At 45.5% G+C, this 27,483-nt stretch overlaps 1 protein-coding gene across 1 annotated transcript in view; it reads right to left on the minus strand.

Moving 5' to 3' along the window:
• LOC120059130 (forkhead box protein J3-like) overlaps positions 1 to 27,483 on the minus strand; it is a 135,110-nt gene that overhangs the window by 31,697 nt on the left and 75,930 nt on the right. Inside the window, exon 3 of the mRNA XM_039007963.1 lies at positions 5,197 to 5,271. Coding sequence (XP_038863891.1) covers positions 5,197 to 5,271 — 75 coding nt within the window. The remainder of the gene's footprint in view (positions 1 to 5,196; positions 5,272 to 27,483) is intronic.

Below are 27,483 nucleotides of genomic sequence, written 5' to 3' on the forward strand. Positions count from 1 at the left end.
TGCTTGAGGCACAGGGCTGTTTATGACTTCAAGCCTTCAACTTCCGAGATTAGAATATTGAAGACTCATGTTAAAAGGAACCACCAGCTTTCATATGTTCTCATGTTCTGAGCAAGGAACTTAAACGTTAGCTTTTTTACATGGCACATATTGCACTTTTACTTTCTTCTCCAACACTGTGTTTTTGCATTATTTAAACCAAATTGAACATGTTTCATTATTTATTTGAGACTAAATAGATTTTCTTGATGTATTATATTCAGTTAAAATAAAAGTGTTCATTCAGTATTGTTGTAATTGTCATTATTACAAATATATATATATATATATATATATATATATATATATATATATATATATATATATATATATATATATATATATAAATAAAAATCTGCGATTAATTGGTATCGGTATTGAAAAACCATAAATCGGTCGACCTCTACAGTGTAATGTTTGGATTCACTAGTGTCAGGTGAATTGTTGTCCTCACCTTTAGTCTAATAAGTTCCCCATTATGCCCAAACTGTTCCCTTTTAATTGCTACCATGGTTGTGTGTATGCGTTCCATATTTCTTATGTAAGAAACATTAATTTAGCCCTATCCATACAGGCCAATTCCCAAGAGTGTAAGACGAAATGCACTCATTAAAAATAACCTCCGTAATCTCTCTTGCTAGCCATCTCTTGTATTTTATTCAAGTGGGTAAAGTATATATATTTTTAATTTAACCTTTAACTAGGCAAGTCAGTTAAGAAACAATTCTTATTTACAAGTAGTGACGTAGTTCCTCTAAGCCAAACACGTCCATCATTGAAAACAGACCCTAGTCACTGAGTTGAAACTAACCAGTTAACATCATGTAAATGAATATGTAGGTCTATCTGCAGTGGGAGTTGCATCGGCACTACACTGTACCCCCTTACCTCCATGGTAAAGGAGTATGCCACGCCTGCCATCATCTCTCTCTCTCCATCTCAGAGAAAGACATGGCTCTCGCCTATCTCATACAACCAGCAGTGCTCATATTCCTGCCACATTACAATATTGATGTAACATATCAAGAGAGGCTAGCGCTTCTTTGAAGTTATCTTCGGGGGGAGAGAAATTCCAAATGAAACATTAAGGAAGCGAGCATGTTGGCCATGCATTTGGAATGCGATCCATACAGCAATAGATGGTTTGTATTTAGTGGAGCAGCTCCCAGGAGAGTCAACATCAGAGGATTACAGCAAAACATGAAATTAAGCATTCAGTCCCCATCCTCTACAGTTCATAGCTCGGTGTAGCACTTCAAGCCTGTGTGAGTATGGAGAGAGAGAGAGCGGGAGAGCGAGAGAGCAGAGACAGCAGAGAGAGCGAGACAGCAGAGAGAGCGAGACAGCAGAGAGAGCGAGACAGCAGAGAGAGCGAGACAGCAGAGAGAGAGGACAGAGGGGAGAGAGAGCGCAGAGCGAGAGAGAGCAGAGCGAGAGAGAGAGAGAGCGGAGAGAGCGAGCGAGAGATAGAGGAGAGAGCGAGAGAGAGCGAGAGATAGGAGAGAGCGAGAGAGAGCGGAGAGAGAGAGCAGAGAGAGAGAGAGAGAGCAGAGAGAGAGAGGAGCGAACAGAGAGAGAGCGGAGAGGGGATAGAGCGGAGAGAGAGGCGAGAGCAGAGAGAGAGGCGAGAGCAGAGAGAGAGGCGAGAGCAGAGAGAGAGGCGAGAGCAGAGAGAGAGGCGAGAGCAGAGAGAGAGGCGAGAGCAGAGAGAGAGGCGAGAGCAGACCAGAGAGGCGAGAGCAGACCAGAGAGGCGAGAGCAGAGAGAGCAGAGAGTGAGAGAGAGCAGAGAGAGCAGAGAGTGAGAGAGAGCGGACAGATAGCAGAGAGAGAGAGGAGAGAGAGCAGAGAGAGAGCGAGCGAGAGAGCGGAGAGAGAGAGCGGAGAGAGAGAGAGCAGAGAGAGAGCGGACAGATAGCGGAGAGAGCGAGAGAGGGCCGAGAGCAGAGCGAGAGGCGAGAGCAGAGCGAGAGGCGAGAGCAGAGCGAGAGGCGAGAGCAGAGCGAGAGGCGAGAGCAGAGAGAGAGGCGAGAGCAGAGAGAGAGGCGAGAGCAGAGAGAGAGGCGAGAGCAGAGAGAGAGGCGAGAGCAGAGAGAGAGAGAGAGCAGAGAGAGAGAGAGAGCAGAGAGAGCAGAGAGAGCAGAGAGAGCAGAGAGAGCAGAGAGAGCAGAGAGAGCAGAGAGAGCAGAGAGAGCAGAGAGTGAGAGAGAGCGGACAGATAGCAGAGAGAGAGAGGAGAGAGAGCGGAGAGAGAGCGGAGAGAGAGAGCGGAGCGAGAGAGAGCAGAGAGTGAGAGAGGAGAGAGAGCGGACAGATAGCGGAGAGAGCGAGAGAGGGCCGAGAGCAGAGAGAGGTCAGAGCAGAGCGAGAGGCGAGAGCAGAGCGAGAGGCGAGAGCAGAGCGAGAGGCGAGAGCAGAGCGAGAGGCGAGAGCAGAGCGAGAGGCGAGAGCAGAGAGAGAGGCGAGAGCAGACCAGAGAGAGGCGAGAGCAGACCAGAGAGAGAGGCGAGAGCAGACCAGAGAGAGAGGCGAGAGCAGACCAGAGAGAGAGGCGAGAGCAGACCAGAGAGAGAGGCGAGAGCAGACCAGAGAGAGAGGCGAGAGCAGACCAGAGAGAGAGGCGAGAGCAGACCAGAGAGAGAGGCGAGAGCAGACCAGAGAGAGAGGCGAGAGCAGACCAGAGAGAGAGGCGAGAGCAGAGAGAGCGGAGAGTGAGAGAGAGCGGAGAGTGAGAGAGAGAGCGGACAGATAGCAGAGAGAGAGAGGAGAGAGAGCGAGAGAGCGGAGCGAGAGAGAGCAGAGAGCGAGAGAGGAGAGAGAGAGCGGACAGATAGCCGAGAGAGCGAGCGGAGAGAGCGAGAGAGGGCCGAGAGCAGAGAGAGGTGAGAGCAGAGCGAGAGAGGGGCGAGAGCAGAGCGAGAGAGGGGCGAGAGCAGAGCGAGAGAGGGGCGAGAGCAGAGCGAGAGAGGGGCGAGAGCAGAGCGAGAGAGGGGCGAGAGCAGAGAGAGAGAGCAGAGAGCGGAGAGAGAGGGCAGAGAGAGAGGGCGGAGAGAGAGGGCGGAGAGAGAGAGAGGGGCGATAGCAGAGAGAGAGCAGAGAGAGGAGAGAGAGCAGAGAGCAGAGCAGAGAGCAGAGAGCAGAGCAGAGAGGAGAGAGCGAGAGGGGGGAGAGAGTGAGAGGGCGGAGAGGGAAGAGCAGAGAGCATAGAGAGAGCGGTGAGAGCAGAGAGAGAGCATAGAGAGAGCAGAGAGAGCGGAGAGAGAGCAGAGAGAGGAGCGAGAAGAGAGGAGAGAGCGGAGCGAGAGCAGAGAGAGGGGAGAGAGAGGGGAGAGAGAGAGGGGAGAGAGAGGGGAGAGAGAGGGGAGAGAGACCAGAGAGCGGAGAGAGCAGAGAGACCGAGCGGAGAGAGCGAGAGAGGGGCGAGAGCGGACAGCGGAATGCGAGAGAGCGGAGAGAGAGAGCGGAGAGAGAGAGCGAGGGGCGATAGCAGAGAGGGGCGAGAGAGCGGAGAGGGTCGAGAGAGCGGAGAGGGTCGAGAGAGCGGAGAGGGTCGAGAGAGCGGAGAGGGTCGAGAGAGCGGAGAGGGTCGAGAGAGCGGAGAGGGTCGAGAGAGCGGAGAGCGAGCGGAGAGGGGCGAGAGAGCGGAGAGCGAGCGGAGAGAGCGAGAGAGGGGCGATAGCAGAGAGCGGCGAGAGCAGAGAGAGAGAGGTGAGAGTAGAGGGGCGATAGCAGAGAGTGGCGAGAGCAGAGAGAGAGGTGAGAGTAGAGAGAGGAGAGCGTAGAGAGGAGAGAGCAGAGAGCAGAGAGAGCAGAGAGGAGAGAGCAGAGAGAGAGCGGCGAGAGCAGAGAGAGAGGTGAGAGCAGAGAGAGAGGTGAGAGCAGAGAGAGAGAAAGCAGAGAGAGGAGACAGAGGAGAGAGAGCGCGGAGACAGAGGAGAGAGAGCGCGGAGACAGAGGAGAGAGAGCGCGGAGACAGAGGAGAGAGAGCGCGGAGACAGAGGAGAGAGAGCGCGGAGACAGAGGAGAGAGAGCGCGGAGACAGAGGAGAGAGAGCGCGGAGACAGAGGAGAGAGAGCGCGGAGACAGAGGAGAGAGAGCGCAGAGACAGAGGAGAGAGAGCGCAGAGACAGAGGAGAGAGAGCGCAGAGACAGAGGAGAGAGAGCGCAGAGACAGAGGAGAGAGAGCGCAGAGACAGAGGAGAGAGAGCGCAGAGACAGAGGAGAGAGAGCGGAGACAGAGGAGAGAGCGCGGAGACAGAGGAGAGAGAGCGGAGACAGAGGAGAGAGCGCGGAGACAGAGGAGAGAGCGCGGAGACAGAGGAGAGAGCGCGGAGACAGAGGAGAGAGCGCGGAGACAGAGGAGAGAGAGCGGAGACAGAGGAGAGAGAGCGGAGACAGAGGAGAGAGAGCGGAGACAGAGGAGAGAGAGCGGAGAGAGAGCGGAGACATAGGAGAGAGCGAGCGAGAGCGGAGAGAGAGAGAGAGAGAGGAGAGCGGAGAGAGAGAGAGAGGAGAGAGCGGAGAGAGAGAGAGAGCGGAGAGAGAGCAGAGAGAGGAGAGAGCGGAGAGAGAGCAGAGAGAGCAGAGAGAGGAGAGAGCGGAGAGAGAGCAGAGAGAGCAGAGAGAGAGAGAGCAGAGAGAGAGAGCAGAGAGAGGAGAGAGAGAGTAGAGTAGGAGGAGAGAGAGAGAGAGAGAGAGAGAGAGAGAGAGAGAGAGAAGAGAAAGTAGAGAGTGAAAGGCTTAAAAAGGCAGCTAAAATTTTAAACATCGTTATTGGGTTTTTTTTTGGCTAGGAAAATATCGGATATCGGTATCGGCCAAGAATGTCATATCGATGCATCACTACTTTTTACCACATCTTCAACTTAGTCTGATTTGCCGGTCTTAAAAATAACTCATTTACATTTGCCATGCAATTTTGTGGGGGTGAACTGTTCATAATAGATTAAGAGCATGCCATGCATTTCTAAACTGGCAGCACTGGCAGACGTTCAAAGCTAACATATTTCTAGTGCAGATTGCAAGAGTATATATATTTATGTATATGTGTGTGTGTGTGTGTCTAGACTGCTACATCAACCTGTGGACAGCAGCTGTTTATTCCCACTCCATTTACTGTCATCTCTGTCTGTTGGGTTTGAACTGACAGTCCTCTTACCTTTCCTGGGTCATCTTTGGAGCGAGGCACTTTGAGAAAACACTTGTTCAATGACAGATTGTGCCGTATTGAGTTCTGTGGGGGGGAGAGAGAGAGAATATCAGGGTGAGAGATTAGGGATAAAAAAACAGGAAGAGGTCTGGTGTCTTTGAGAAGAGAGCATATCATAGCCACAGAGGCCGTGCCATTGTGACAAAGGGAAAAGGGAATCCTGGTAGCATGCTACACGATCATCCCGTGTCAAGTCATTTCCTGCTGTCAAGATCAACTTTTAATTACACCCTGAGGAATGAATCTGCTAAATCCATGACTCGACACACTCAGTCACTTGATCTTTGTCTTGAACCTGACCAAAGCCACTAGGAAGACAGGGTCTAATCTACCTGGTAACAACACTCTGGAGACCACAGCAACCTGGCTTCTTCTACTTCTCAAATTACATGGGCACCAAAAATCAAAGCTCAACTTGAATTAAGTGACACACGCATCCCAAATGAATCCCTCTGGGATGATGCCTGATATGAGTTATTGCTACACAAGGCTCCTTGGAAGGAAGAAAATACATTATGGAGATCATTCTGAAAGTTAACTCATTATGGTGTTGGCTAGTCCTCACCGTCAGAGAGAGGCTGATTTATCTGGCTGATCAGGGGCTTGAAGCAACATTGATGATGGCTGTAGAGGAGTGATGCTCCTGGATTAATAACAGCCAGGATAGAGCCAGCCAGGATAGAGCCAGCCAGGCAGCAGGGCCCTGGAATCAGCAGGAGCTGGGCCAGCCATGGGCTTAGCGGACTCACTGAATGCACGCGTCTCCACTCCATTTTATGGAGTAGTATTGATAGATAGCTGCACTAAAAAGCTTACTAATCCTCAGATGAGTTGGACATAGGTTGAGCAGATGTGAGATGAGTACACAGCTCACAAGATGGAGCTAGTTGTAACATCAGTAAAGAGAAAGTAGTTTTGCACCTCAGTAGGCTCAGAATACTAAAATATATTTCAAAACAAACACCACACACTTGTCAAATAATGAAGAGGCATATCAATCCCCAATATCTGGGGCACCATCCCATAGCAACCAGCCCAACCTCTTCAGGGTAGTTGCACCAGATGCATCCGCTTTTCAGGGGAAATGGATAAAGCTTGTGACGCGACTTCTGCTTTTGGATGTTAAGACGACACTCCATCTTAACTCCTCCACATTTACTGGATTGGTTCAACAGCGCAGAAGAGAAACTCAACTGTTTTTTCCTCGTCAGGACAAGAAATAAAGAACAAAAGGCCGCTCAGGTGTTTATTTTACACCTGCTATGTCCGGTTTGATCCAGTGTCAGTGGTGGGATGGAGAGATGTGGTCTGGTTAGGGGCTGCCTGCCTCCTCTCTGCCAGGAGTCTGTTGAAGCAGTTGTTCACACCTAGGCCTAGCAGGGTTCCCTCACACAGACAGACAGCACTAATCAGCAGTACAGTATCGATCCATCAGCCTGCCCCTTCTGTCCTCTAGTCTAGCCTTAGTCTATACTGCCTCCTGCATCAGGGGACATGACCATGAGTCAGTAAGGACACTAAAGAGTAGACATACAGTAGGCTGAGTATTCATAACCTACATACAGGTCCAGGATGGTAACAAAGGGGTGTGATGCACACTATTAGTTCGGAAAACGACGGCCCCTAGGAAGAAGAAGAGAGGGAGACCGAGAGGAAGAGAGGGAGTGTAATGCAGACCTTAATGTCTTACAACTGAAGCACTTAAAAGACATCCTCTGGGACTGTGGCGACTTAAGTATATTTTAAACCTCCCGCTTTGGGCTCGGTGTGCCATTGTGTAGTTCATACATGCCTAATCTATGAGCAAAATTACTGTCTTCCCTCAATTATCCACTAAATATTAATTCATGCTACACAGAGGGTAGTACGTATGGCCCAGTACATCACTGGTGCCCAGCTTCCTGCCATCCAGGACCTACATACCAGGCGGTGTCAGATGAAGGCCCTAAAAATTGTCAAAGACTCCAACCACCCTAGTCATAGACTCTCTCTGCTACTGCACGGCAAGCGGTACCGGAGCGCCAAGTCTAGGTCCAAAAGGCTTCTTAACAGCTTCTACCCCCAAGCCATAAGACTGCCGAACAGCTAATCAAATGGCTACCCAGACTATTTGCGTGACTCCCCCGCGCTGCTGCTTCTCGCTGTTTATTATCTATGCAAAGTCACTTTCCCCCTACCTACATGTACATATTACCTCAACTAACCTGTATCCCCGCACATTGACTCGGTACCCCCTGTATATAGCCTCATTATTGTTACTATTTTTTACTTTATTTAGTAAATATTTTCTTAACTCGTATTTTTCTTAAAACTGCCTTGTTGGTTAAGGGCTTGTAAGTAAGCATTTCACGGTAAGGTCTTCACCGGTTGTATTCGGCGTATGTGATAAATTATATTTGATTTGAAATCCCTTGTTTGAAAACTGTTTTCTGGAAGCCGTACAGGGCCATTTCCCCTAAATTGTCCCTCACGTGGGTTACAGCCCCCAGCAATTAGTTTAAGCCAATTAAAAAAATAAAAAATATTTCACCTTTATTTAACCAGGTAGGCCAGTTGAGAACAAGTTGTCATTTAACTCTGCGACCTGGCCAAGATGAAGCAAAGCAATGAGCTTCAGCCCCTCGCCATCTGAGTGACAGCTGGCAAGATGCACACCCAGCAGAGTGAGAGAGAACAAGAAACGTGGTTCAATGTTCACAAATCTGCACATGTGATGTAGTATGTCATTTTCAGGGAACACTTTTGGCTCGTGAGCGCTACTTTCACAACTACTGACTAAAAGATATACAAAAGTACTGGAGAATCTCTAAGACCCAAGTAAAACCACCCACCTTCCAGACACAGCCGTCAAGGAGCAGGAGTGGTGAGGAAAGGGGGATACCTAGTCAGTTGTGCAACAATGCATTCAATGCCAACCCCTCTGAGGAGTGGAGTGGGGCCTGTACACAGCGCATTCGGAAAGTATTCAGACACCTTGACTTTTACCACATTTTGATATGTTCATCTTATTCTAAAATGTAAGAATCATTTTTTTCCCCTCAGTCTACACACACTACCCCATAATGACAAAGCAAAAACAGGTTTAGAAATGGTTGAAAAATGTATTAAAAATAAATAACTGAAATATCAAATGTACATACAGTTGAAGTCGGAAGTTTATACACTTATGTTGGAGTCATTAAAACTCGTTATTCAACCACTCCACAAATTTCTTGTTAACAAACTATAGTTTTGGCAAGTTGGTTAGGACATCAACTTTGAGCATGACACAAGTAATTTTTCCAACAATTGTTTACAGACAAATTATTTCACAGTATCACAACTCCAGTGGGTTAGAAGTTTACATACACTAAATTGGCAGTGCCTTTAAACAGCTTGGAAAATTCCAGAAAATTATGTCATGGCTTTAGAAGCTTCTGACAGGCTAATTGACATAATTTGAGTCAATTGGAGGTGTACCCATTGAATGCATTTCAAGGCCTACCTTCAAACACAGCGCCTCTTTGCTTGACATCATAGGGATTTTTTTATTTTTTTTAATCAGCCAAGACCTCAGGGGGAAAAAAGTCTGGTTCATCCTTGGGAGAAATTTCCAAACGCCTGAAGGTACCACGTTCATCTGTACAAACAATAGTACGCAAGTATAAACACTATGGAACCACGCAGCCGTCATACCGCTCAGGAAGGAGACGCGTTCTGTCTCCTAGAGATGAACGTACTTGTGTGAAAAGTGCAAATCAATCCCAGAACAACAGCAAAGGACCTTGTGAAGTTGCTGGAGGAAACAGGTACAAAAGTATCTATATCCACAGTAAAACGAGTCCTATATCAACAACCTGAAAGGCCACTCTGCAAGGAAGAAGCCACTGCTCCAAAACCGCCATAAAAAAGCCTGACTACGGTTCGCAACTGCACATGGGGACAAAGATCGTACTTTTTGGAGAAATGTCCTCTGGTCTGATGAAACAAAAATAGAACTGTTTGGCCATAATGTCCATCGTTATGTTTGGAGGAAAAAGGGGGAGGCTTGCAAGTCGAACATCATCCCAACCGTGAAGCACGGTGGTGGCAGCATCATGTTGTGGGGTTGCTTTGCTGCAGGAGGGACTGGTGCACTTCACAAAATAGACAGCATCATGAGGGAGGAAAAGTATGTGGATATATTGAAGCAACATCTCAAGACATCAGTTAGGAAGTTAAAGCTTGGTCGCAAATGGGTCTTCCAAATGGACAATGACCCCAAGCATACTTCCTTAGTTGTGGCAAAATGGCTTAAGGACAACAAAGTCAAGGTATTGGAGTGGCCATCATAAAGCCCTGAACTCAATCCTATAGAAAACTTGTGGGCAGAACTGAAAAAGTGTGTGCGAGCAAGGAGGTCTACAAACCTGACGCAGTTACACCAGCTCTGTCAGGAGGAATGGGCCAAAATTCACCCAACTTATTGTGGGAAGCTTGTGGAAGGCTACCTGAAATGTTTGACCCAAGTTAAACAATTAAAAGGCAATGCTACCAAATACTAATTGAGTGTATGTAAACTTCTGACCCACTGGGAATGTGATGAAAGAAATAAAAGCTGAAACAAATCATTCTCTACTATTATTCTGACATTTCACATTCTTAAAATAAAGTGATGATCCTAACTGACCTAAAACAGGGAACTTTTACTAGGATTAAATGTCAGGAATTGTGAAAAACTGAGTTGAAATGTATTTGGCTAAGGTGTATGTAAACGTCCGACTTCAACTGTAAGTAGGCAGAACATTTACTCAGTACTTTGTAGAAGCACCTTTTGACAGCGATTACAGCCGCGAGCCTTTTTGGGTATGACGCTACAAGCTTGGCACCTGTATTTGGGTAGTTTCTCCCATTTTTCTCTGCAGATCCTCTCAAGCTCACTGCACAGCTATTTTCAGGTCTCTCCAGAGCTGTTTGATCGGGTTCAATTCTCTGGAGCAGGTATTCATCAAGGATCTCTGTACTTCGCTCCGTTCCTTTTCCCCCCTCGATCCTGACTAGTATGCCAGTTCCTGCCACAGAAAAGCATCCCCACACCATGATGCTGCCACAACCATGCTTCACCGTAGGGATGGTGCCAGGTTTCCTCCACTCTACCATAATGGCCTAAATGATGGAGTGCTGCAGAGGCGGGAGAACCTTCCAGAAGGACAACCATCTCCACAGAGGAACTCTGGAGCTCTGTCACCTCTCTGAACAAGACCTTTTCCCTCGATTGCTCAGTTTGTCTGGGCAGCCAGCTCTAGGAAGAGTCTTGGTGGATCCAATCTTTTTCCATTTAAGAATGATGGAGGCCACTGTGTTCTTGGGGACCTTCAATGCTGCAGACATGTTCTGGTACCCTTCCCCAGATCTGTGCCTCAACACAATCCTGTCTCGGAGTTCTATGGACAATTCCTTCGACCTCATGGCATGGTTTTTGCTCTGACATGCACTGTCAACTGTGGGACCTTATATAGACAGGTAGGTGCCTTCCCAAATTATGTCCAATCAAGTTGTAGAAACATCAAGGATGGTCAATATAAACAGGATGCACTGGAGCTCAATTTAGTATTTTTTTTAAGTGAATCTTTATTTAACTAGGCTAGTCTGTATTTAACCACTAGGCTACCTGACGCCCCTAGTCTCATAGCAAAGGGTCTAAATACTTATGTAAATAAGGTATGTTTTTACATAAATTTACAAAATGTCTACAAACCTGTTTTCGATTTGTCATTATGGGGTACTGTGTGTAGATTGATGAGGGAAAAATGAAGTGAATCTATTTTAGAATAAGGCTGTAACGTAACCAAATGTGGAAAAAGTCATGGTCTGAAAACTTCCCGAATGCACTGTAAATGAATGGACAAAGTCCTTGATCACCTGACACCATTTATTTATATTTGAAAACTCAATAGCGCATTGAATCCAAATTAAGTCGGTTAAGATGACATAACATGCAGAGTTTGAGCTACTACAAAAAGTGACGTTGCAGGCTAGCTCAGTGATGGCCTTCAACTTGAGTCTCTCAATGAGTCTGACCGGGGTGACGCCAGCTGCCATTAGCAACTAAATGATCCTTATAACATCTGTGCCCGATATTAAAATACATCGGTTCCCAGCCCCCAGCCCCGCAGGAAGCCGTTTGCCAGGCCTCCTAGTTAAAGGTCAAATAAAAAAATCTGGTATAATAAGCAATTATTGGTACCATGGTCTTAAAATTAAATCAATTTTTTAAACGAAGACTGCAAATTTTCAACTCCTGTTTACTGCTAACAATCCCTGCAGTACCGTGTTCGGCCATCGACTTCCATGGCTTCAATGAGAGGAGGCAGTAGTAGTGCTCAGCCTCTCACAGGGAGAGTTGTTGCTTAGTCTCCATTTAGGGCCTTCTTACGGGTCTAAATCATTGATATGGTCATCTATCCCAACCCAGCCTAGATTGCTGCCACTGCATTAGAGGTTTACTTTTTAATGAACTCTTCTCTGGCAGCACTCCACTGCCCTGACAGGCTCTGCACTCCAGCAGCACGCTGTATTCTGTCAAACACGCTCCCCTCTAAGCTTACACATCACTGGTGTGAAACTAACAGGCTGAGGGTCATTCATGGGAGAAAGGGTAAAGTGGAGTGAATAGAAGCGTTTAACACATTACGACTGCAGTGTTACACAGAGAAACCTGATGACACCCACTCCTGCTTCTGGCGAGAATCCTCCCAATTAAAGCCAGTTAGCCATATTAATGTGTCTGTTTCGGGAAAAGCTACACTACAATTAGCCTAAGCATCTACAGTATGCAGTGTCATACTGGCACACAATGAGGATGGAGCAGCCTGATTGGTACCTAGTACAGATCCAGTGTTAACAGAAGTACAGTAAGTAGAAGAGATCATTGAGTATGAGCAGTAATGCAAATGTAGTCAGAGCCGAGTGCTGAGCAGGGGTCCAGCCCAAGCGCTGCCCAGCATGTACCTGCAACCCCCACAGTGCAGCTCATGCTCATCCACTGTGTGAGTCTCCCACAACCGCCTCCCACACACCACAACGTGTTTCCTAAAGAACATGGTGATCTAACACACCGGGACAGCAGTGATGGCGTAAGCAGTGCCGCCCTGCCCTGACATCCACAAACACACCAGGGAGCTGCGGCACAACAGAAGGACCGCCAGGGGAAAGTAGGTCACGCTGACCCCGTGCTCCACGTGTCAAACGTTCAGAGTGAGCCAAAGGGACAGGCGGTGTCAGAACCCTGCTCCTCTCCTCACAGGCAGGGAGGGAAGGGGTCAGAGCACCCTGTACACACACTGCTGAGAGAGCCAGGGGACTGCAGCCTCACAGGACACATACTGACATGCAGGGAGGTAGACGTCTCACACAGAGAACCAGCGAAGAGCGGTCGGTCTCTCCACAGGTCTGTCTAACGTTCATACACTTACACTAATGCTGTCCTTCCCTGCTGCTGCATCTCTGCCTCAAAAACATATCCTCCTGACAGGCATCCCAACACATGGCTGTTCTGACATTTCACACCTCTCATGTAAAGTTTAGTATTTACTTGTGAGCCTTTTGCAAACGTCCATCTTACTAATTAAGGGAAGGCCCGGACACGCTCTTTAATCGTTAAGATTAAACTCCAAATGGGATGACGCTTAAATACCTTCGGATTTACAGCATTGTGATCAAAAATGTTTTCCCCAGCAACTAAAAGAAGCACGAGTGTATATTGCATAACTCAGAGCTGTTCTAGTGGAGGTCTAAAGTTTATTTCTTATGACACCTTTCCCAGATAATAACACTGACACTAATGTACCACACACACGTTCACTTTACACTCCCAATAAAGCCAGGGGCTAATACCTTTCAGACTGGATGGGAGAAAAGCCCTAATGATGAGGCAGATCCCAGTTTTGGACCAATCACAAACTCAAATTGTAAACAACAGGTGTAAACTAACAGTGAATTTCGTACTTATGGGCCCTTCCCAATTATGCAGAGAGAAAAATAGAAAAATAACGAGGAATACCTACGAAATAAGTAACGATAACTTGGCTATATGCAATGGGTACCAGTAACGAGCCGATGTGCAGATAATTGTGGTAGATATGTACATATAGGTAGGGGTAAAGTGACTAGGCAACAGGATAGATAACAGTAGCAGCAGCTTATGTGCTGAGTCAAAAGAGTTTGTACAGATATTTGGGTAGTCTTATGGCTTGGGGGTAGAAGCTGTTCAGGGTCCTGTTGGTTCCAGACTTGGTGCATCGGTTCCACTTGCCGTGCTTCCATCCCGTTTAGGTTCAACCCATCTCTATGAAATCAACATCTAATTTCAACAACAATGAAAGACTTGTTATGAAAGATGGCACCACAAGGCTTTTAAGAGCAACTTAAAAAACCAGGGCCAGCGCAGCCACTTCAAATATCCATTTTAGAGTGACTAAAGAGAAGAAAGAATGACAATAGCTTGTCTGCAGTGCCCTGTAATCGACCTGTGGGTAGAACTCCATGTGATTGACTGAAGCAGATAAGAGTTGAGCCACATCTTCTGCGGTGCATACCTAAGATCTAGTCCAGTCATACAGATAGGGATGTGATCTTTCCGATAAGGCGAGAGCGAGCGGAGAGAGAGGGAGAGAGCCCGCGAGAGGAAAGCGAAGAGCGGAGAGCAGGGGCGGAGAGCAGGGGCGGGGCGACGACACGGGGCGGAGCGACGACACGGGGCAGAGCGACGACACGGGGCAGAGCGACGACACGGGGCAGAGCGACGACACGGGGCAGAGCGACGACACGGGGCAGAGCGACGACACGGGGCAGAGCGACGACACGGGGCAGAGCGACGACACGGGGCAGAGCGACGACACGGGGCAGAGCGACGACACGGGGCAGAGCGACGACACGGGGCAGAGCGACGACACGGGGCAGAGCGACGACACGGGGCAGAGCGACGACACGGGGCAGAGCGACGACACGGGGCAGAGCGACGACACGGGGCAGAGCGACGACACGGGGCAGAGCGACGACACGGGGCAGAGCGACGACACGGGGCAGAGCGACGACACGGGGCAGAGCGACGACACGGGGCAGAGCGACGACACGGGGCAGAGCGACGACACGGGGCGGAAGGAGAGAAAGCGGAGTGACACAGGGTAGAAGGAGAGAAAGCGGAGCGAGAAAGAGAGGGCGAGAGCACCAAGGCGAAACAGGACTGACACAGCACAACTAGGATAAAACCAAGGTAGGGACCAAACAGTGGTGAAGATAAAGCATTGGCACAGTAGATTACTTTACACTGTTGTTGTGACACATTTCATACAAGGCCCCATTCCTATACAAAACACACACAACTCTGCTTCAGAGACCTCCACAGGGGGCTAAGGAATGTAGCACCTTCACTGTCTATTTGTAGTGGGTGTGGGACGATGTGTGGGATGCCTTGAACGCCACAGCGTTCCCACAGCACAGCAGGGCACCACCTTCCTCTTTCACGCACTCTCACACACACACACACACACACACACACACACACACGTTATGCATGGGAGCACACACAGACACACACACAAAGGTGCTAAACTACAGTCTGACCCGGTGCAATCTCACAAGATGTTTTTAATCCTTTTAGTAGTGTGAAGAACAGTGACCCCAGGGCCGTAGAGATGAGGCCTTTCTGATTGGCTGTTTATAGAACCGGGTGAGATGAGTCAGGTTAGGATAGGTTTACCTCCCAACATTCTGCACACCTCACCTTATACAAGCCAACCACAAACCATGCACTACTGAAAAGGCCTGCCTGAGACATCCCTTCATTCCCCCTTCGCCCCAACACACTGCACACAGCCAAGCGCCGGCTCGATGCACAGCACAGATCTCTCTCAAGTCCACTAAAGTACTGAGAGACGCGAAGCACACACTTGAAAAACCATGAAGTCAACTGCAACGATTTTCAACTTGATTATTTACAAGCTTCAAAGGCATTTGATCTGCCTCCCTTGGCGTCTAGTAGCAGTGCTGGCATGCTAGGTTTTAAACCCCTTCGTCTCTGATCTTTACTCACTTGTATGTTGTTTTAATAAAACATGAACAGTTTGTTTGCTGCAGCAAAACGCATGCCAAGGTGAAAACTAATAAATATGAAAGCGCTTTTACACCACGTAAGTTGAACACCATCCCATGTGATGAAGACAAAGAGAACATGTCGATCACAAAACCCTGTGACGAAGACCCTATCTAGAACATGTTGAGGTATTACAGTAATTAAAAAGAAACATGCTCTTCTGCAAAGTGAGATTACACCATAGGGAAATTGTCTTTTCAATGGTTAAATTAAACCCATATTTCACATTATGAGCACAATAAAATGTATGCGTACAGAAATGTAAAAGACAAATAAATGCATGAACATAGCCGCCAAAGAAATCAGTGGTCCTGGTAACCAGTATCTCTCCCGTTTCAAGTGTACAATAATGGTTTTGCATTCATTGGATAGATAAAGCTTTTAATGCACTGACTATTTAAAAAGGTTTCTCCTTAGCATGGTTGTGAAACGCTTCAGACACAGTACAATAAAAAGCAACCCACACAAGCAGTTTTAACCCCAGGTAAAGCTGTGCTGACTACACCCACTGGATATCCATAGTCAGAGTTGACTGCCAAGGTCATGTGATTCTATACAGATCTTAAATATCCTTCGGGATAGGCTACAGTACATATTCCATACATAAGTACAAGGACAAGTTAAGCAAATGACAGAGACAGGCAGGTTCGTAGGAGCGTTGGGCCTGTAACTGAAAGGTTGCTGGATTGAATCCCTGAGCTGACAACGCAATAATCTGTCACTCTGCCCCTGAGCAAGGCAGTTAAACCGGTCCCCGGTCGCCGATGACGTGGATATCGATTAAGGCAGCCCCCCTACCTCTCTGATTCAGAGGGGTTGGGTTAAATGTGGAAGACACATTTCAGTTGAATGCATTCAGCTGTACAACTGACTAGGTTTCCCCCTTTCCCATCCATCAAGTGAGTATGGGGCCGTGAAGCATTGCCGGCCAGGCTTATAAAAGTACTATACTAGTTAAGAGTTCAGGTGGCCTCCGCATGACAAAAAGGATTTACCAAGATACAGTTCAAAAAATGACTAATTTGAGTCAGCAAGGAGTTGAAGCACTTAACAAAAAAAGGCAGAGAATAATTTATTACAGCTCACTTGAATCCATTGTTCAGGGTGAGTATACAGGTGACTGATGTTTCAACATCAATCTAACTACTATACTAGTTACTCTGGCGGGGAAGGTGTAGGAGACATGGAGCTCCTTTCCTGACAGGTATGCAGGGGCCAACATGGTGCTGACAGGGAAACTGACACTCCCCCTGGCTGGACTGACTAACACACCAGTCAGTCAGTCACTGAAGACTGTCTATCCAAAATGCACACACAGATATTGTCATTCACAACACAGACATTATGTAGAGTATTCCCCATATTCTGGCTTTCCAGTTTGGCATAGTGTGAGATCTGTGATCCTCTCAGCAGTAAGTCAAGATATCCGTCTTCATCTGATGTGTAACTTTGTTGAAGCCCACATATAGGAGTACAGCCACAGACAATACGGCTCAGCTAACAAACCCCTAATGTATTCTCTTGAGTGTTCATGAAAGCTGCACCAAGGATGTTCCCTTTTCAGCAGAGGAAGAGATTTGGAGACCAACAACACTGCAATGGAAATGTTCTGAGCTCAACCTCCATCACACCCACATCTTTACCTGCTTTGTTGAGTAAGCTAACCTTGAACTGGGTCTGCAGACATTTAGAAAAGCCTGTGGATGCATTCAAAGTTAAAGCCCTGACTTCAGTGAAATATTTAACATTTTTTGAAAGCCTCCATTTCAAAATTGGAAGTCGGGTTGGCTGCTGCGAATTTATTTGAAAGGCTGTGGGGAAAATGAACTTAATTTAATACTGAATGACAGGTCAACACAACGACAAAAGATCTGAGCCACTCGTCTGAAGCCTCTTTTAATCATAGTCCTTCAGAGAGCTCTCCCCCGCCTGGTGCTGAGAGCAAAGCACACACAGTCAAAGGGCTTTCCACAGCCTCCGGAGCAGAGCAGCTCCACTCACATAACTCACTGCAGAGACAGAACAGCACAGGAGGCTAGCTACTGTAGCTGGCTGACTACAGCAGCCGACAGACAAGCTCAAATCATTTCACTGCAAACAAGCACCCTTAAACAGATGGGGATGGCACTATTAAATAAATGATTTACTCTGTAAATCTCTGGCCTTTCACCGTGTTCTCAAAGTTAGAGCCAGCCAGGGTTAAGGGGACATGATGGACATGGACCTTGTTGAAAACAGTTAGGAGAGCCACTGTTCAGTCATCATGAATTGATTGGTACAGTACAGGACACTGAAAATAATCATCTGACCCAGAGGAATGGACTGAAGAACCAGGTGGTCCAGAATAGTTTTAGGTTGTGAATAAAGTAGGGAACAAATAGGCCTAGCCTACAATCTGCTACATTGGCCAGGATTCCTATTTGGCTTATTTTACCAGTATGGTATAATGAAGGTCTCACTGAATGAATTTCCAGACAATGGAAACATGTCTAAATGAATGTCAAAAGATCTGCATCATCCAGATGAGGGCCCACTGCACTAAGAAATGATTTTCTTAACAGTGTATTTTATATCTATGTTTTAACCCATCCACCACCCACCCTCAGACGGCAACTTTTTTTACATGTATTTTTTACAGCTTTTCTGCTACTTCCACTGTCTGTCTAATCTGATCTCGAACTATGATATTTCAAAGAGGAAACAAAGACAAATGACAGGTTTTCAAATTAGGGAAAAACAATGGTCTTGCACTTAGCCTAAGCCATTTGACATAACACGCAAAACAGTAGTGAATTCACAATATTTGCCATAAGACAGAAGAGCATAATAAGCCTGGCTGCTACTGTACATTTGGTCCATTTGTTTGAGCGATGCAGGCTTGCACTTTTGGGCTATACATGGTTCCCTCTCTGTCTGCAGAGGCAGCGCCAGGCCATGAGAGACGGAGGCAAAGTGACATCCTCCAGTTTATGCTCCCTGAAAGCCTTCACATACTCTCTGTTCCACATGAGAGATCTGATGAAAGCCGTTTGTCAGTACACCATTTAGAGCATCTTGACACTTACTACACTTCCTGTAAAAATACCATCCTCTACACATATTACTCAAAAGGTAAACGTGTGTACTTTCAACGTCGTCTCAATCGCTACCTCCGGAGGTAGCGCACGACCCTCGGCCAAACAGTTGCCCCCCTTGAAGAAGGGCAGTGTAAACAATTGTCTTGGTGAGCCATCACTCCTACAGTATACATGGTAATAGCAGAACAATGTTTTAGAAACAGCTGAAATGTATGAACATTTTCCTCATATTTAAGACGTTTTTTCAGGGGGTGCATCAGCTTTATAATATTTAATATAAACTCACAACAACAAAAAACATCCCCTTTTCAGGACCCTGTCTTTCAAAGATAATTCGGGAAAATCCAAATCTTCATTGTAAAGGGTTTAAACACTGTTTCCCATGTTTGTTCAATGAACAGTTAATGAACATGCACCTGTGGAACGGTCGTTAAGACAAACAGCTTACAGACGGTAGGCAATTAAGGTCACAGTTATGAAAACTTAGGACACTAAAGAGGCCTTTCTACTGACTCTGAAAAACACCAAAAGAAAGATGCCCAGGTTCCCTGCTCATATGCGTTAATGTGCCTTAGGCATGCTGCAAGGAGACATGAGTACTGCAAGGAGGCATGACGCCTAAGACAGCGCTACAGTGAGACAGGACGGACAGCTGATCGTCCTCGCAGTGGCAGACCACGTGTAACACCTGCACAGGATTGGTACATCCAAACATCACACCTGCGGAACAGGTACAGGATGGCAGGCAACCACAACTGCCCAAGTTACACCAGGAACGCACAATCTCTCTATCAGTACTCAGACAGTCCAGCCTCTCTCAGCCTATTGCGGACAGAGGGCTTGTAGGCCTGTTGTACGGCAGGTCCTCACCAGACATCACCGGCAACAACGTCGCTTATGGGCACAAACCCAGTGCTCTTCACTGACGAGTCGCGGTTTTGTCTCACCAGGGGTGATGGTCGTATTCACGTTTATTGTTGAAGGAATGAGCGTTACACCGAGGCCTGTACTCTGGAGCGGGATCGATTTGGAAGTGGAGGGTTCGTCATGGTCTGGGGCGGTGTGTCACAGCATCATCGGACTGAGCTTGTTGTCATTGCAGGCAATCTCAACGCTGTGCGTTACAGGACAGACATCCTCCTCCCTCATGTGGTACCCTTCCTGCAGGCTCATCCTGACATGACCCTCCAGGATGAGCGTCAATTCACCATTGATTTCGTGCAAAACAGGAATATTAGTGTTCTGCCATGGCCAGCGAAGAGCCCGGATCTCAATCCCATTGAGCGTCCCAACGTCTGGGACCTGTTGGATCGGAGGGTGAGGGCTAGGGCCATTCCCCCCCAGAAATGTCCAGGAATTTGCAGGTGCCTTGGTGGAAGAGTGGGGTAACATCTCACAGCAAGAACTGGCAAATCTGGTGCAGTCCATGAGGAGGAGATGCACTGTAGTACTTAATGCAGCTGGTGGCCACACCAGATACTGACTGTTACTTTTGACCCCCCTTTGTTCAGGGACACATTACTCAATTTCAGTTAGTCACATGTCTGTGGAACTTGTTCAGTTTATGTCTCAGTTGTTGAATCTTTTTATGTTCATACAAATATTTACACATGTTAAGTTTGCTGAAAATAAATGCAGTTGACAGTGAGAGGACATTTTTTTTTGTTGCTGAGTTTATAATAATATTTAAGACTTGTTTTACTGAGGTTTTACCTAAAATTGCAGAAACAGTAGCTGCTGGTTGCACTGAGCCACGTAAAACTACGGAAGCCCATCCCCACCACCCAACAAATATAAAATGTACATCATATAAATCAAAAAATGCCTCTGACCTAGCCAGCCGAAGTGTGCATATAAACCAAAAGAAAGCCTTCCCATTTCTCTCAAAAATAAAATGGGCCTATTTTAGGCTATAAAAACATGACGTTACGTTTTTCTCATGGCACAGATGGGATCAGAGGGCATAGGCTTCTCTACACTACCTGCAGCAGCTGTGGTGGTTATCAGTAGGCTTCTCTAAGCTACCTGCAGCTGTGGTGGTTATCAGTAGGCTTCTCTACACTACCTGCAGCAGCTGTGGTGGTTATCAGTAGGCTTCTCTACACTACCTGCAGCAGCTGTGGTGGTTATCAGTAGGCTTCTCTAAGCTACCTGCAGCTGTGGTGGTTATCAGTAGGCTACAGTTGATCAGACTAAAGCACAGACTAAAATGTGCACGTTGCATAAGGAATTGTATTTTTTTTTTTTTAAATGGTAGCGGTTATGGGCTTCCATATAAAACATTGTCGCAAATCTACAGTGAATTCACTTATACCCACGTTTTCGGTCTCAATTTGCTTTTACGACATGTAATGATTTGCATGATGTTGATAAAAATGAGGCCTGGTTTGTTGTAAGATAAGCCTACTGATGATACTTTGTATAATTTTGGAGGATAGTTTGTCCTATCGGGGGACCGTTCGTATTTTGTATATGCAGCGTCTTCGGATGATGGAGGTGAATGTGGTTAGGTAGGCCTATCCCTGAACATTAACTCAGTACCACTACTTCTTACACACTACTGTTCAAAAGTCTGGGGTCACTTAGAAATGTCCTTGTTTTTGAAAGAAAATACCATTTTTTTTGTCCATTAAAATAACATCAACTTGATCATAAATACAGTGTAGACATTGTTAAATGTTGTAAATGACTATTGTAGCTGAAAAAAGCTGTTCAATGGAATATCTACATAGGCGTACAGAGGCCCATTATCAGCAACCATCACTCCTGTGTTCCAATAGCACGTTGTGTTAGCTAATCCAAGTTGATCATTTTAAAAAGCTAATTGATCATTAGAAAACCATTTTGCAAGTATATTAGCATAGCTGAAAACTGTTCTGATTAAAGAAGCAATAAAACAGTCCTTCTATAGACTAGTTGAGTATCTGGAGCATCAGCATTTGTGGGTTTGACTACAGGCTCAAAATGGGCAGAAACAAAATTACTTTCTTCTGAAACTCATGAGTCTATTCTTGTTCTGAGAAATGAAGGCTATTCCATGCAAGAAATTGCCAAGAAACTGAAGATCTCGTACAACGCTGTGTACTACACCCTTCACAGAACAGTGCAAACTGGCTCTAACCAGAATAGAAAGAGTGGGAGGACCAGGTGCACAGCTGAGCAAGAGGACAAGTACATTAGAGTGTCTAGTTTGAGAAACAGACGCCTCACAAGTCCTCAACTGGCAGCTTCATTAAATAGTACCCGCAAAACACCAGTCTCAACATCAACAGAAAAGATAAGACTCCGGGATACTGGCCTTCTAGGCAGAGTTGCAAAGAAAAAGCCATCTCTCAGACTGGGCAATAAAAATAAAAGATTAAGATGGGCAAAAGAACACAGACACTGGACAGAGGAAGATTGGAAAAAAGTGTTATGGAAAAAGTGCTATGGACAGACGAATCTTAGTTTGAGGTGTTTGGATCACAAAGAAGAACATTCGTGAGACGCAGAAAAAATGAAAAGATGCTGGAGGAGTGCTTGACGCCATCTGACCATCACATCAAGCAATGTGATGGTCTGGGGGTGCTAAAGTGGGAGATTTGTACAGGGTAAAAGGGATCTTGAAGGAGGTAGGCTATCACTCCATTTTGCAACGCCATGCCATACCCTGTGGTCGGAGCTTAATTGGAGCCAATTTCCTCCTACAACAGGACAATGACCCAAAGCACAGCTCCAAACTATGCAATAACTATTTAGGGAAGAAGCAGTCAGCTGGTATTCTGTATATAATGGAGTGGCCAGCACAGTCACCGGATCTCAACCATATTGAGCTGTGCCCATCAAGCCAATCCAACTTGTGGGAAGTGCTTCAGGAAGCATGGGGTGAAATCTCTTCAGATGACCTAAACAAATTGACCACTAGAATGCCAAAGGTCTGCAAGGATGTAATTTTTGCAAATGGAGGATTCTTTGACGAAAGCAAAGTTTGAAGAATACAATTATTTCAATTAAAAATCATCATTTATAACCTTGTCAACATCTTGACGATATTTCCTATCATTTTGCAACTGATTTCATGTAAGTTTTCATGGAAAACAAGTACATTTCTAAGTGACTACAAACTTTTGAAAGGTAGTGTATATAGCTTCGGTATTGTTATTTGTGTTGCAATTTTTTTTTGCAAATTCATCTTTCTTTTTAACTCGGCAATGTTGGGAAAGGGCTCATAAGTAAACATTTCACAGTAATGTCTACAGTTGTATTCGGCGCATGAGACATTTTGATTTGAACTTTAAATTCATATTAGAGGGTTAATTGTTTTTTGGGCTAAAATGTAATGTGTGGGGCCAACAGACTCACATCACTGCAGCCCCCTATAGTGCCCACACAGAAACATTCTTTGGTACCTAGTGGTGCTAACCGCCCACTTAATACTAGAACACATTAAATACTACAAAGATGTAGCCTATTGGATATATAGGAACATTTTGTTTTATATGGCCTTGTGCAAGTCGCTAGCTGTTCTGGGATTGATTTGAACTTTTCGCACCAAAGTACCGCTCAGGAAGGAGACATGTTCTGTCTCCTAGAGATGAACGTACATTTATGGGGTAGATCAGCTTTAATACTGCAGAAAGATTTTGGCTTCCATCAACTTAACTGTCTGCATCATTTCCAATCCATATACACATAGATATATAGACACACACATATGCATATCTATATATCTCTTTGGATCTATCTCGATAAGTATTCATATTCCTTCATTATTTTCCCCTAACCCCACCACCCCTCCACTAATTGGAGTAAACTAAATGGACAACACTTAGGTTTCTGCTTCCAGCTTATACAATTTACGGAAACAATCTATTTTACAATAGTTATCTTTTGTTTATTTTTTGTCCCATCCTTCAGCTCCACTCAACCCCTCCCATTCATCTGGGAACACCAAGTTTTGATTCATATTTTTCATATATTTTTCAACTGTGCTGTTTCACAAAAGTTCTGAACCTTTCTATTCTCTTAGTTTCTACAGATTGTAAATTAAAAGACACTTTTAGTAAAAAAATGTATTATATTATTGTTCGATTGACTGACTTTTTAAAATTATTTTTTTAAATCACCCAGCAGTGCTATTTGCAGAGTTGCAATTCTTCAGCCATTCCTGCACCTCTGACCAAAAACAAGCTACATACGGACCATGCCAAGAGAAATTATCTAATGACTGTCTCTTCGCAGCAAAATCTGCAGATGTATTATATTATTGTTCGATTGACTGACTTTTTAAAATTATTTTTTTAAATCACCCAGCAGTGCTATTTGCAGAGTTGCAATTCTTCAGCCATTCCTGCACCTCCGACCAAAAACAAGCTACATACGGACCATGCCAAGAGAAATTATCTAATGACTGTCTCTTCGCAGCAAAATCTGCAGAGATGGGATGGTTGTAACCCCCATACAGTGCATTCGGAAAGTTCAGACCCCTTCCCCTTTCCACATTTTTACTTTAGTCTTATTCAACAAAAAATGTTTTAATCCCATCAATTTACAAACACCATAATGACAAAGCAAAAACAAGTTTAGGAATTGTTGCACATATATAACAAAATAAAAAACAGGAATATCTTAATTACATAAGTATTCAGACCCTTTGCTATGAGACTTGAAATTGAGCTCAGGTGCATCCTGTTTGCATTGATCATCCTTGAGATGTTTCTACAACTTGGAGTCCACCTGCGGCAAAGTAAATTGACTGGACATGATTTGGAAAGGCACACACCTGTCTATATAAGTTCCTACAGTTGACAGTGCATGTCAGAGCAAAAACCAAGCAATGAGGTCGAAGGAAATGTCCGTAGCGCTCTGAGCATCATGTCTTGAGGAAACCAGGCACCATCCCTACAGTAAAGCATCGTGGTGGCAGAATCATGCTGTTGGGATGTTTTTCAGCGACAGGGACTGGGAGACTAATCAGGATCGAGGGAAAGATGAACGGAGCAAAGTGCAGAGTGATCCTTGATGAAATCCTGCTCCAGAGCTCAGGACCACAGACTGGGGTAAAGGCTCACCTTCCAACAGGACAACAACCCTAGGCAGACAGACAAGACAATGCAGGAGTGGTTTCGGGACAATTCTCTGAATGTCCTTGAGGGGCCCAGCCAGAGCACAGACTTGAACCCGATCTAACATCTCAGGAGAGACCTGGAAATAGCTGTGCAGCGACGCTCCCCTGACAGAGCTTGAGAAGATCTGCAGAGAAGAACGGGAGAAACTCCCAAAATACAGGTGGGCAAAGCTTGTAGCGTCACACCCAAGAAGAATCGAGAATGCCACGGTGGTTCAACAACTGAGTAAAGGGTCTGAATATTTATGTAAATGTGATATATATATACTTTTTATTTTTATAAATTAGCAAGCATTTCGACAAACAAGTTTTTGCTATGTCATTATGGGGTATTGTGTGTAAATTAATGAGGGAAAAAAACTTTAATCCATTTTAGAATAAGGCTGTAACATAAAATGTGGAAAAAGTCAAGGGGTCTGAATACTTTCCGAATGCACTGTGTGTGTGTGTGTGTGTGTGTGTGTGTGTGTGTGTGTGTGTGTGTGTGTGTGTGTGTGTGTGTACACAAACATATACAGTGGGGAGAACAAGTATTTGATACACTGCCGATTTTGCAGGTTTTCCTACTTACAAAGCATGTAGAGGTCTGTAATTTTTATCATAGGTACACTTCAACTGTGAGAGACGGAATCTAAAACAAAAATCCAGAAAATCACATTGTATGATTTTTAAGTAATTAATTTGCATTTTATTGCATGACATAAGTATTTGATCACCTACCAACAAGTAAGAATTCCGGCTCTCACAGACCTGTTAGTTTTTCTTTAAGAAGCCCGCCTGTTCTCCACTCATTACCTGTATTAACTGCACCTGTTTGAACTCGTTACCCGTCCACACACTCAATCAAACAGACTCCAACCTCTCCACAATGGCCAAGACCAGAGAGCTGTGTAAGGACATCAGGGATAAAATTGTAGACCTGCACAAGGCTGGGATGGGCTACAGGACAATAGGCAAGCAGCTTGGTGAGAAGGCAACAACCGTTGCCGCAATTTTTAGAAAATGGAAGAAGTTCAAGATGACGGTCAATCACCCTCGGTCTGGGGCTACATGCAAGATCACCTTGTGGGGCATCAATGATCATGAGGAAGGTGAGGGATCAGCCCAGAACTACACGGCAGGACCTGGTCAATGACCTGAAGAGAGCTGGGACCACAGTCTCAAAGAAAACCATTAGTAACACACTACGCCGTCATGGATTCAAGCCAGCGCATGTCCAGGCCCGTCTGAAGTTTGCCAATGACCATCTGGATGATCCAGAGGAGGAATGGGAGACGGTCATGTGGTCTGATGAGACAGAAATAGAGCTTTTTGGTCTAAACTCCACTCGCCGTGTTTGGAGGAAGAAGAAGGATGAGTACAACCCCAAGAACTCCATCCCAACCGTGAAGCATGGAGGTGGGAACATCATTCTTTGGGGATGCTTTTCTGCAAAGGGGACAGGACGACTGCACCGTATTGAGGGGAGGATGGATGGGGCCATGTATCGCGAGATCTTGGCCAACAACCTCCTTCCCTCAGTAAGAGCATTGAAGATGGGTCGTGGCTGGGTCTTCCAGCATGACAACGACCCGAAACACACAGCCAGGGCAACTAAGGAGTGGCTCCGTAAGAAGCATCTCAAGGTCCTGGAGTGGCCTAGCCAGTCTCCAGAGCTGAACCCAATAGAAAATCTTTGGAGGGAGCTGAAAGTCCCTATTGCCCAGCGACAGCCCCGAAACCTGAAGGATCTGGAGAAGGTCTGTATGGAGGAGTGGGCCAAAATCCCTGCTGCAGTGTGTGCAAACCTGGTCAAGAACTACAGGAAACGTATGATCTCTGTAATTGCAAACAAAGGTTTCTGTACCAAATATTAAGTTCTGCTTTTCTGATGTATCAAATACTTATGTCATGCAATAAAATGCAAATGAGTTACTAAAAAAATCATACAATGTGATTTTCTGGATTTTTGTTTAAGATTTTGTCTCTCACAGTTGAAGTGTACCTATGATTTAAAAAAATTACAGACCTCTACATGCTTTGTAAGTAGGAAAACCTGCAAAATCGGCAGTGTATCCAATACTTGTTCTCCCCACTGTATATCATTCTATTGGTTGCAATAATTTTGTATAATAATTCAAATTGAAAAACTCTAAGCCGATTTAAATGGTCACCGGTCCTGGAGATTTGGGGGTATAAAAACAATCCCTGTTCTGTAGAAATGCCACAATAACTGTATAACCGAGCCTTGATCACCAAAACGAAATGCATTTACCTTATATAGGGTAGAGGGTATAATAGTGAGGGGCAGATCATGTGATACGTGTTGGTGGTTACATTTAGCCTTTACATTACTTAGTAAAGGCACAATTAAAGGAGAGGAAATAATGTGGTTGCTTTGGGCCATGAAGTCTGGCTGAAAAACCAAAGACCTTTGATTTGCTTCCATGCCAACATTAAAATTATGGAGTTTATACTCCGCAATAAGAGCAATAATCAAAGCATACAACTCAAACTGTAGGCAACAAGCATTCCTTAATCTACCATTCTTGACAGAGTCAAATTTATTAGTCAACTTTTGAAAACAAAATGGTGACTTAAGCTACGCCTGAGAATAGCACGATTATTTCTCTGGAATGGAAAAGAAAAAACATCCTATCACATGTAATGTACCAAGAGTGTCAAATTGGTTAGGCATTTTCATTTTCTATTCAGTATTAGAGACATGAAGGCCATGATTGAGCACCACTAAAGGCAGGACGGAGGAAGCTGTTGCAATTGGGTCGACCTCATCCGAAACATGGTGGGGTTGTCTGGTGGCATCATGTATTCACTATGCCTGGTGAATGCAAACAGACTGCCTCTGGGAGTTTAGCTGCTCAATGAAATGCAAGAAATGAATATTTTCTGTGGAAATATGGGTCCTTTGTTTCATGTTCAGTTGTGTTCTTCTCCCTTCGCTA

Source organism: Salvelinus namaycush, chromosome 2 (assembly GCF_016432855.1).
Source record: "Salvelinus namaycush isolate Seneca chromosome 2, SaNama_1.0, whole genome shotgun sequence".
Classification (NCBI taxonomy): Eukaryota; Metazoa; Chordata; class Actinopteri; order Salmoniformes; family Salmonidae; genus Salvelinus; species Salvelinus namaycush.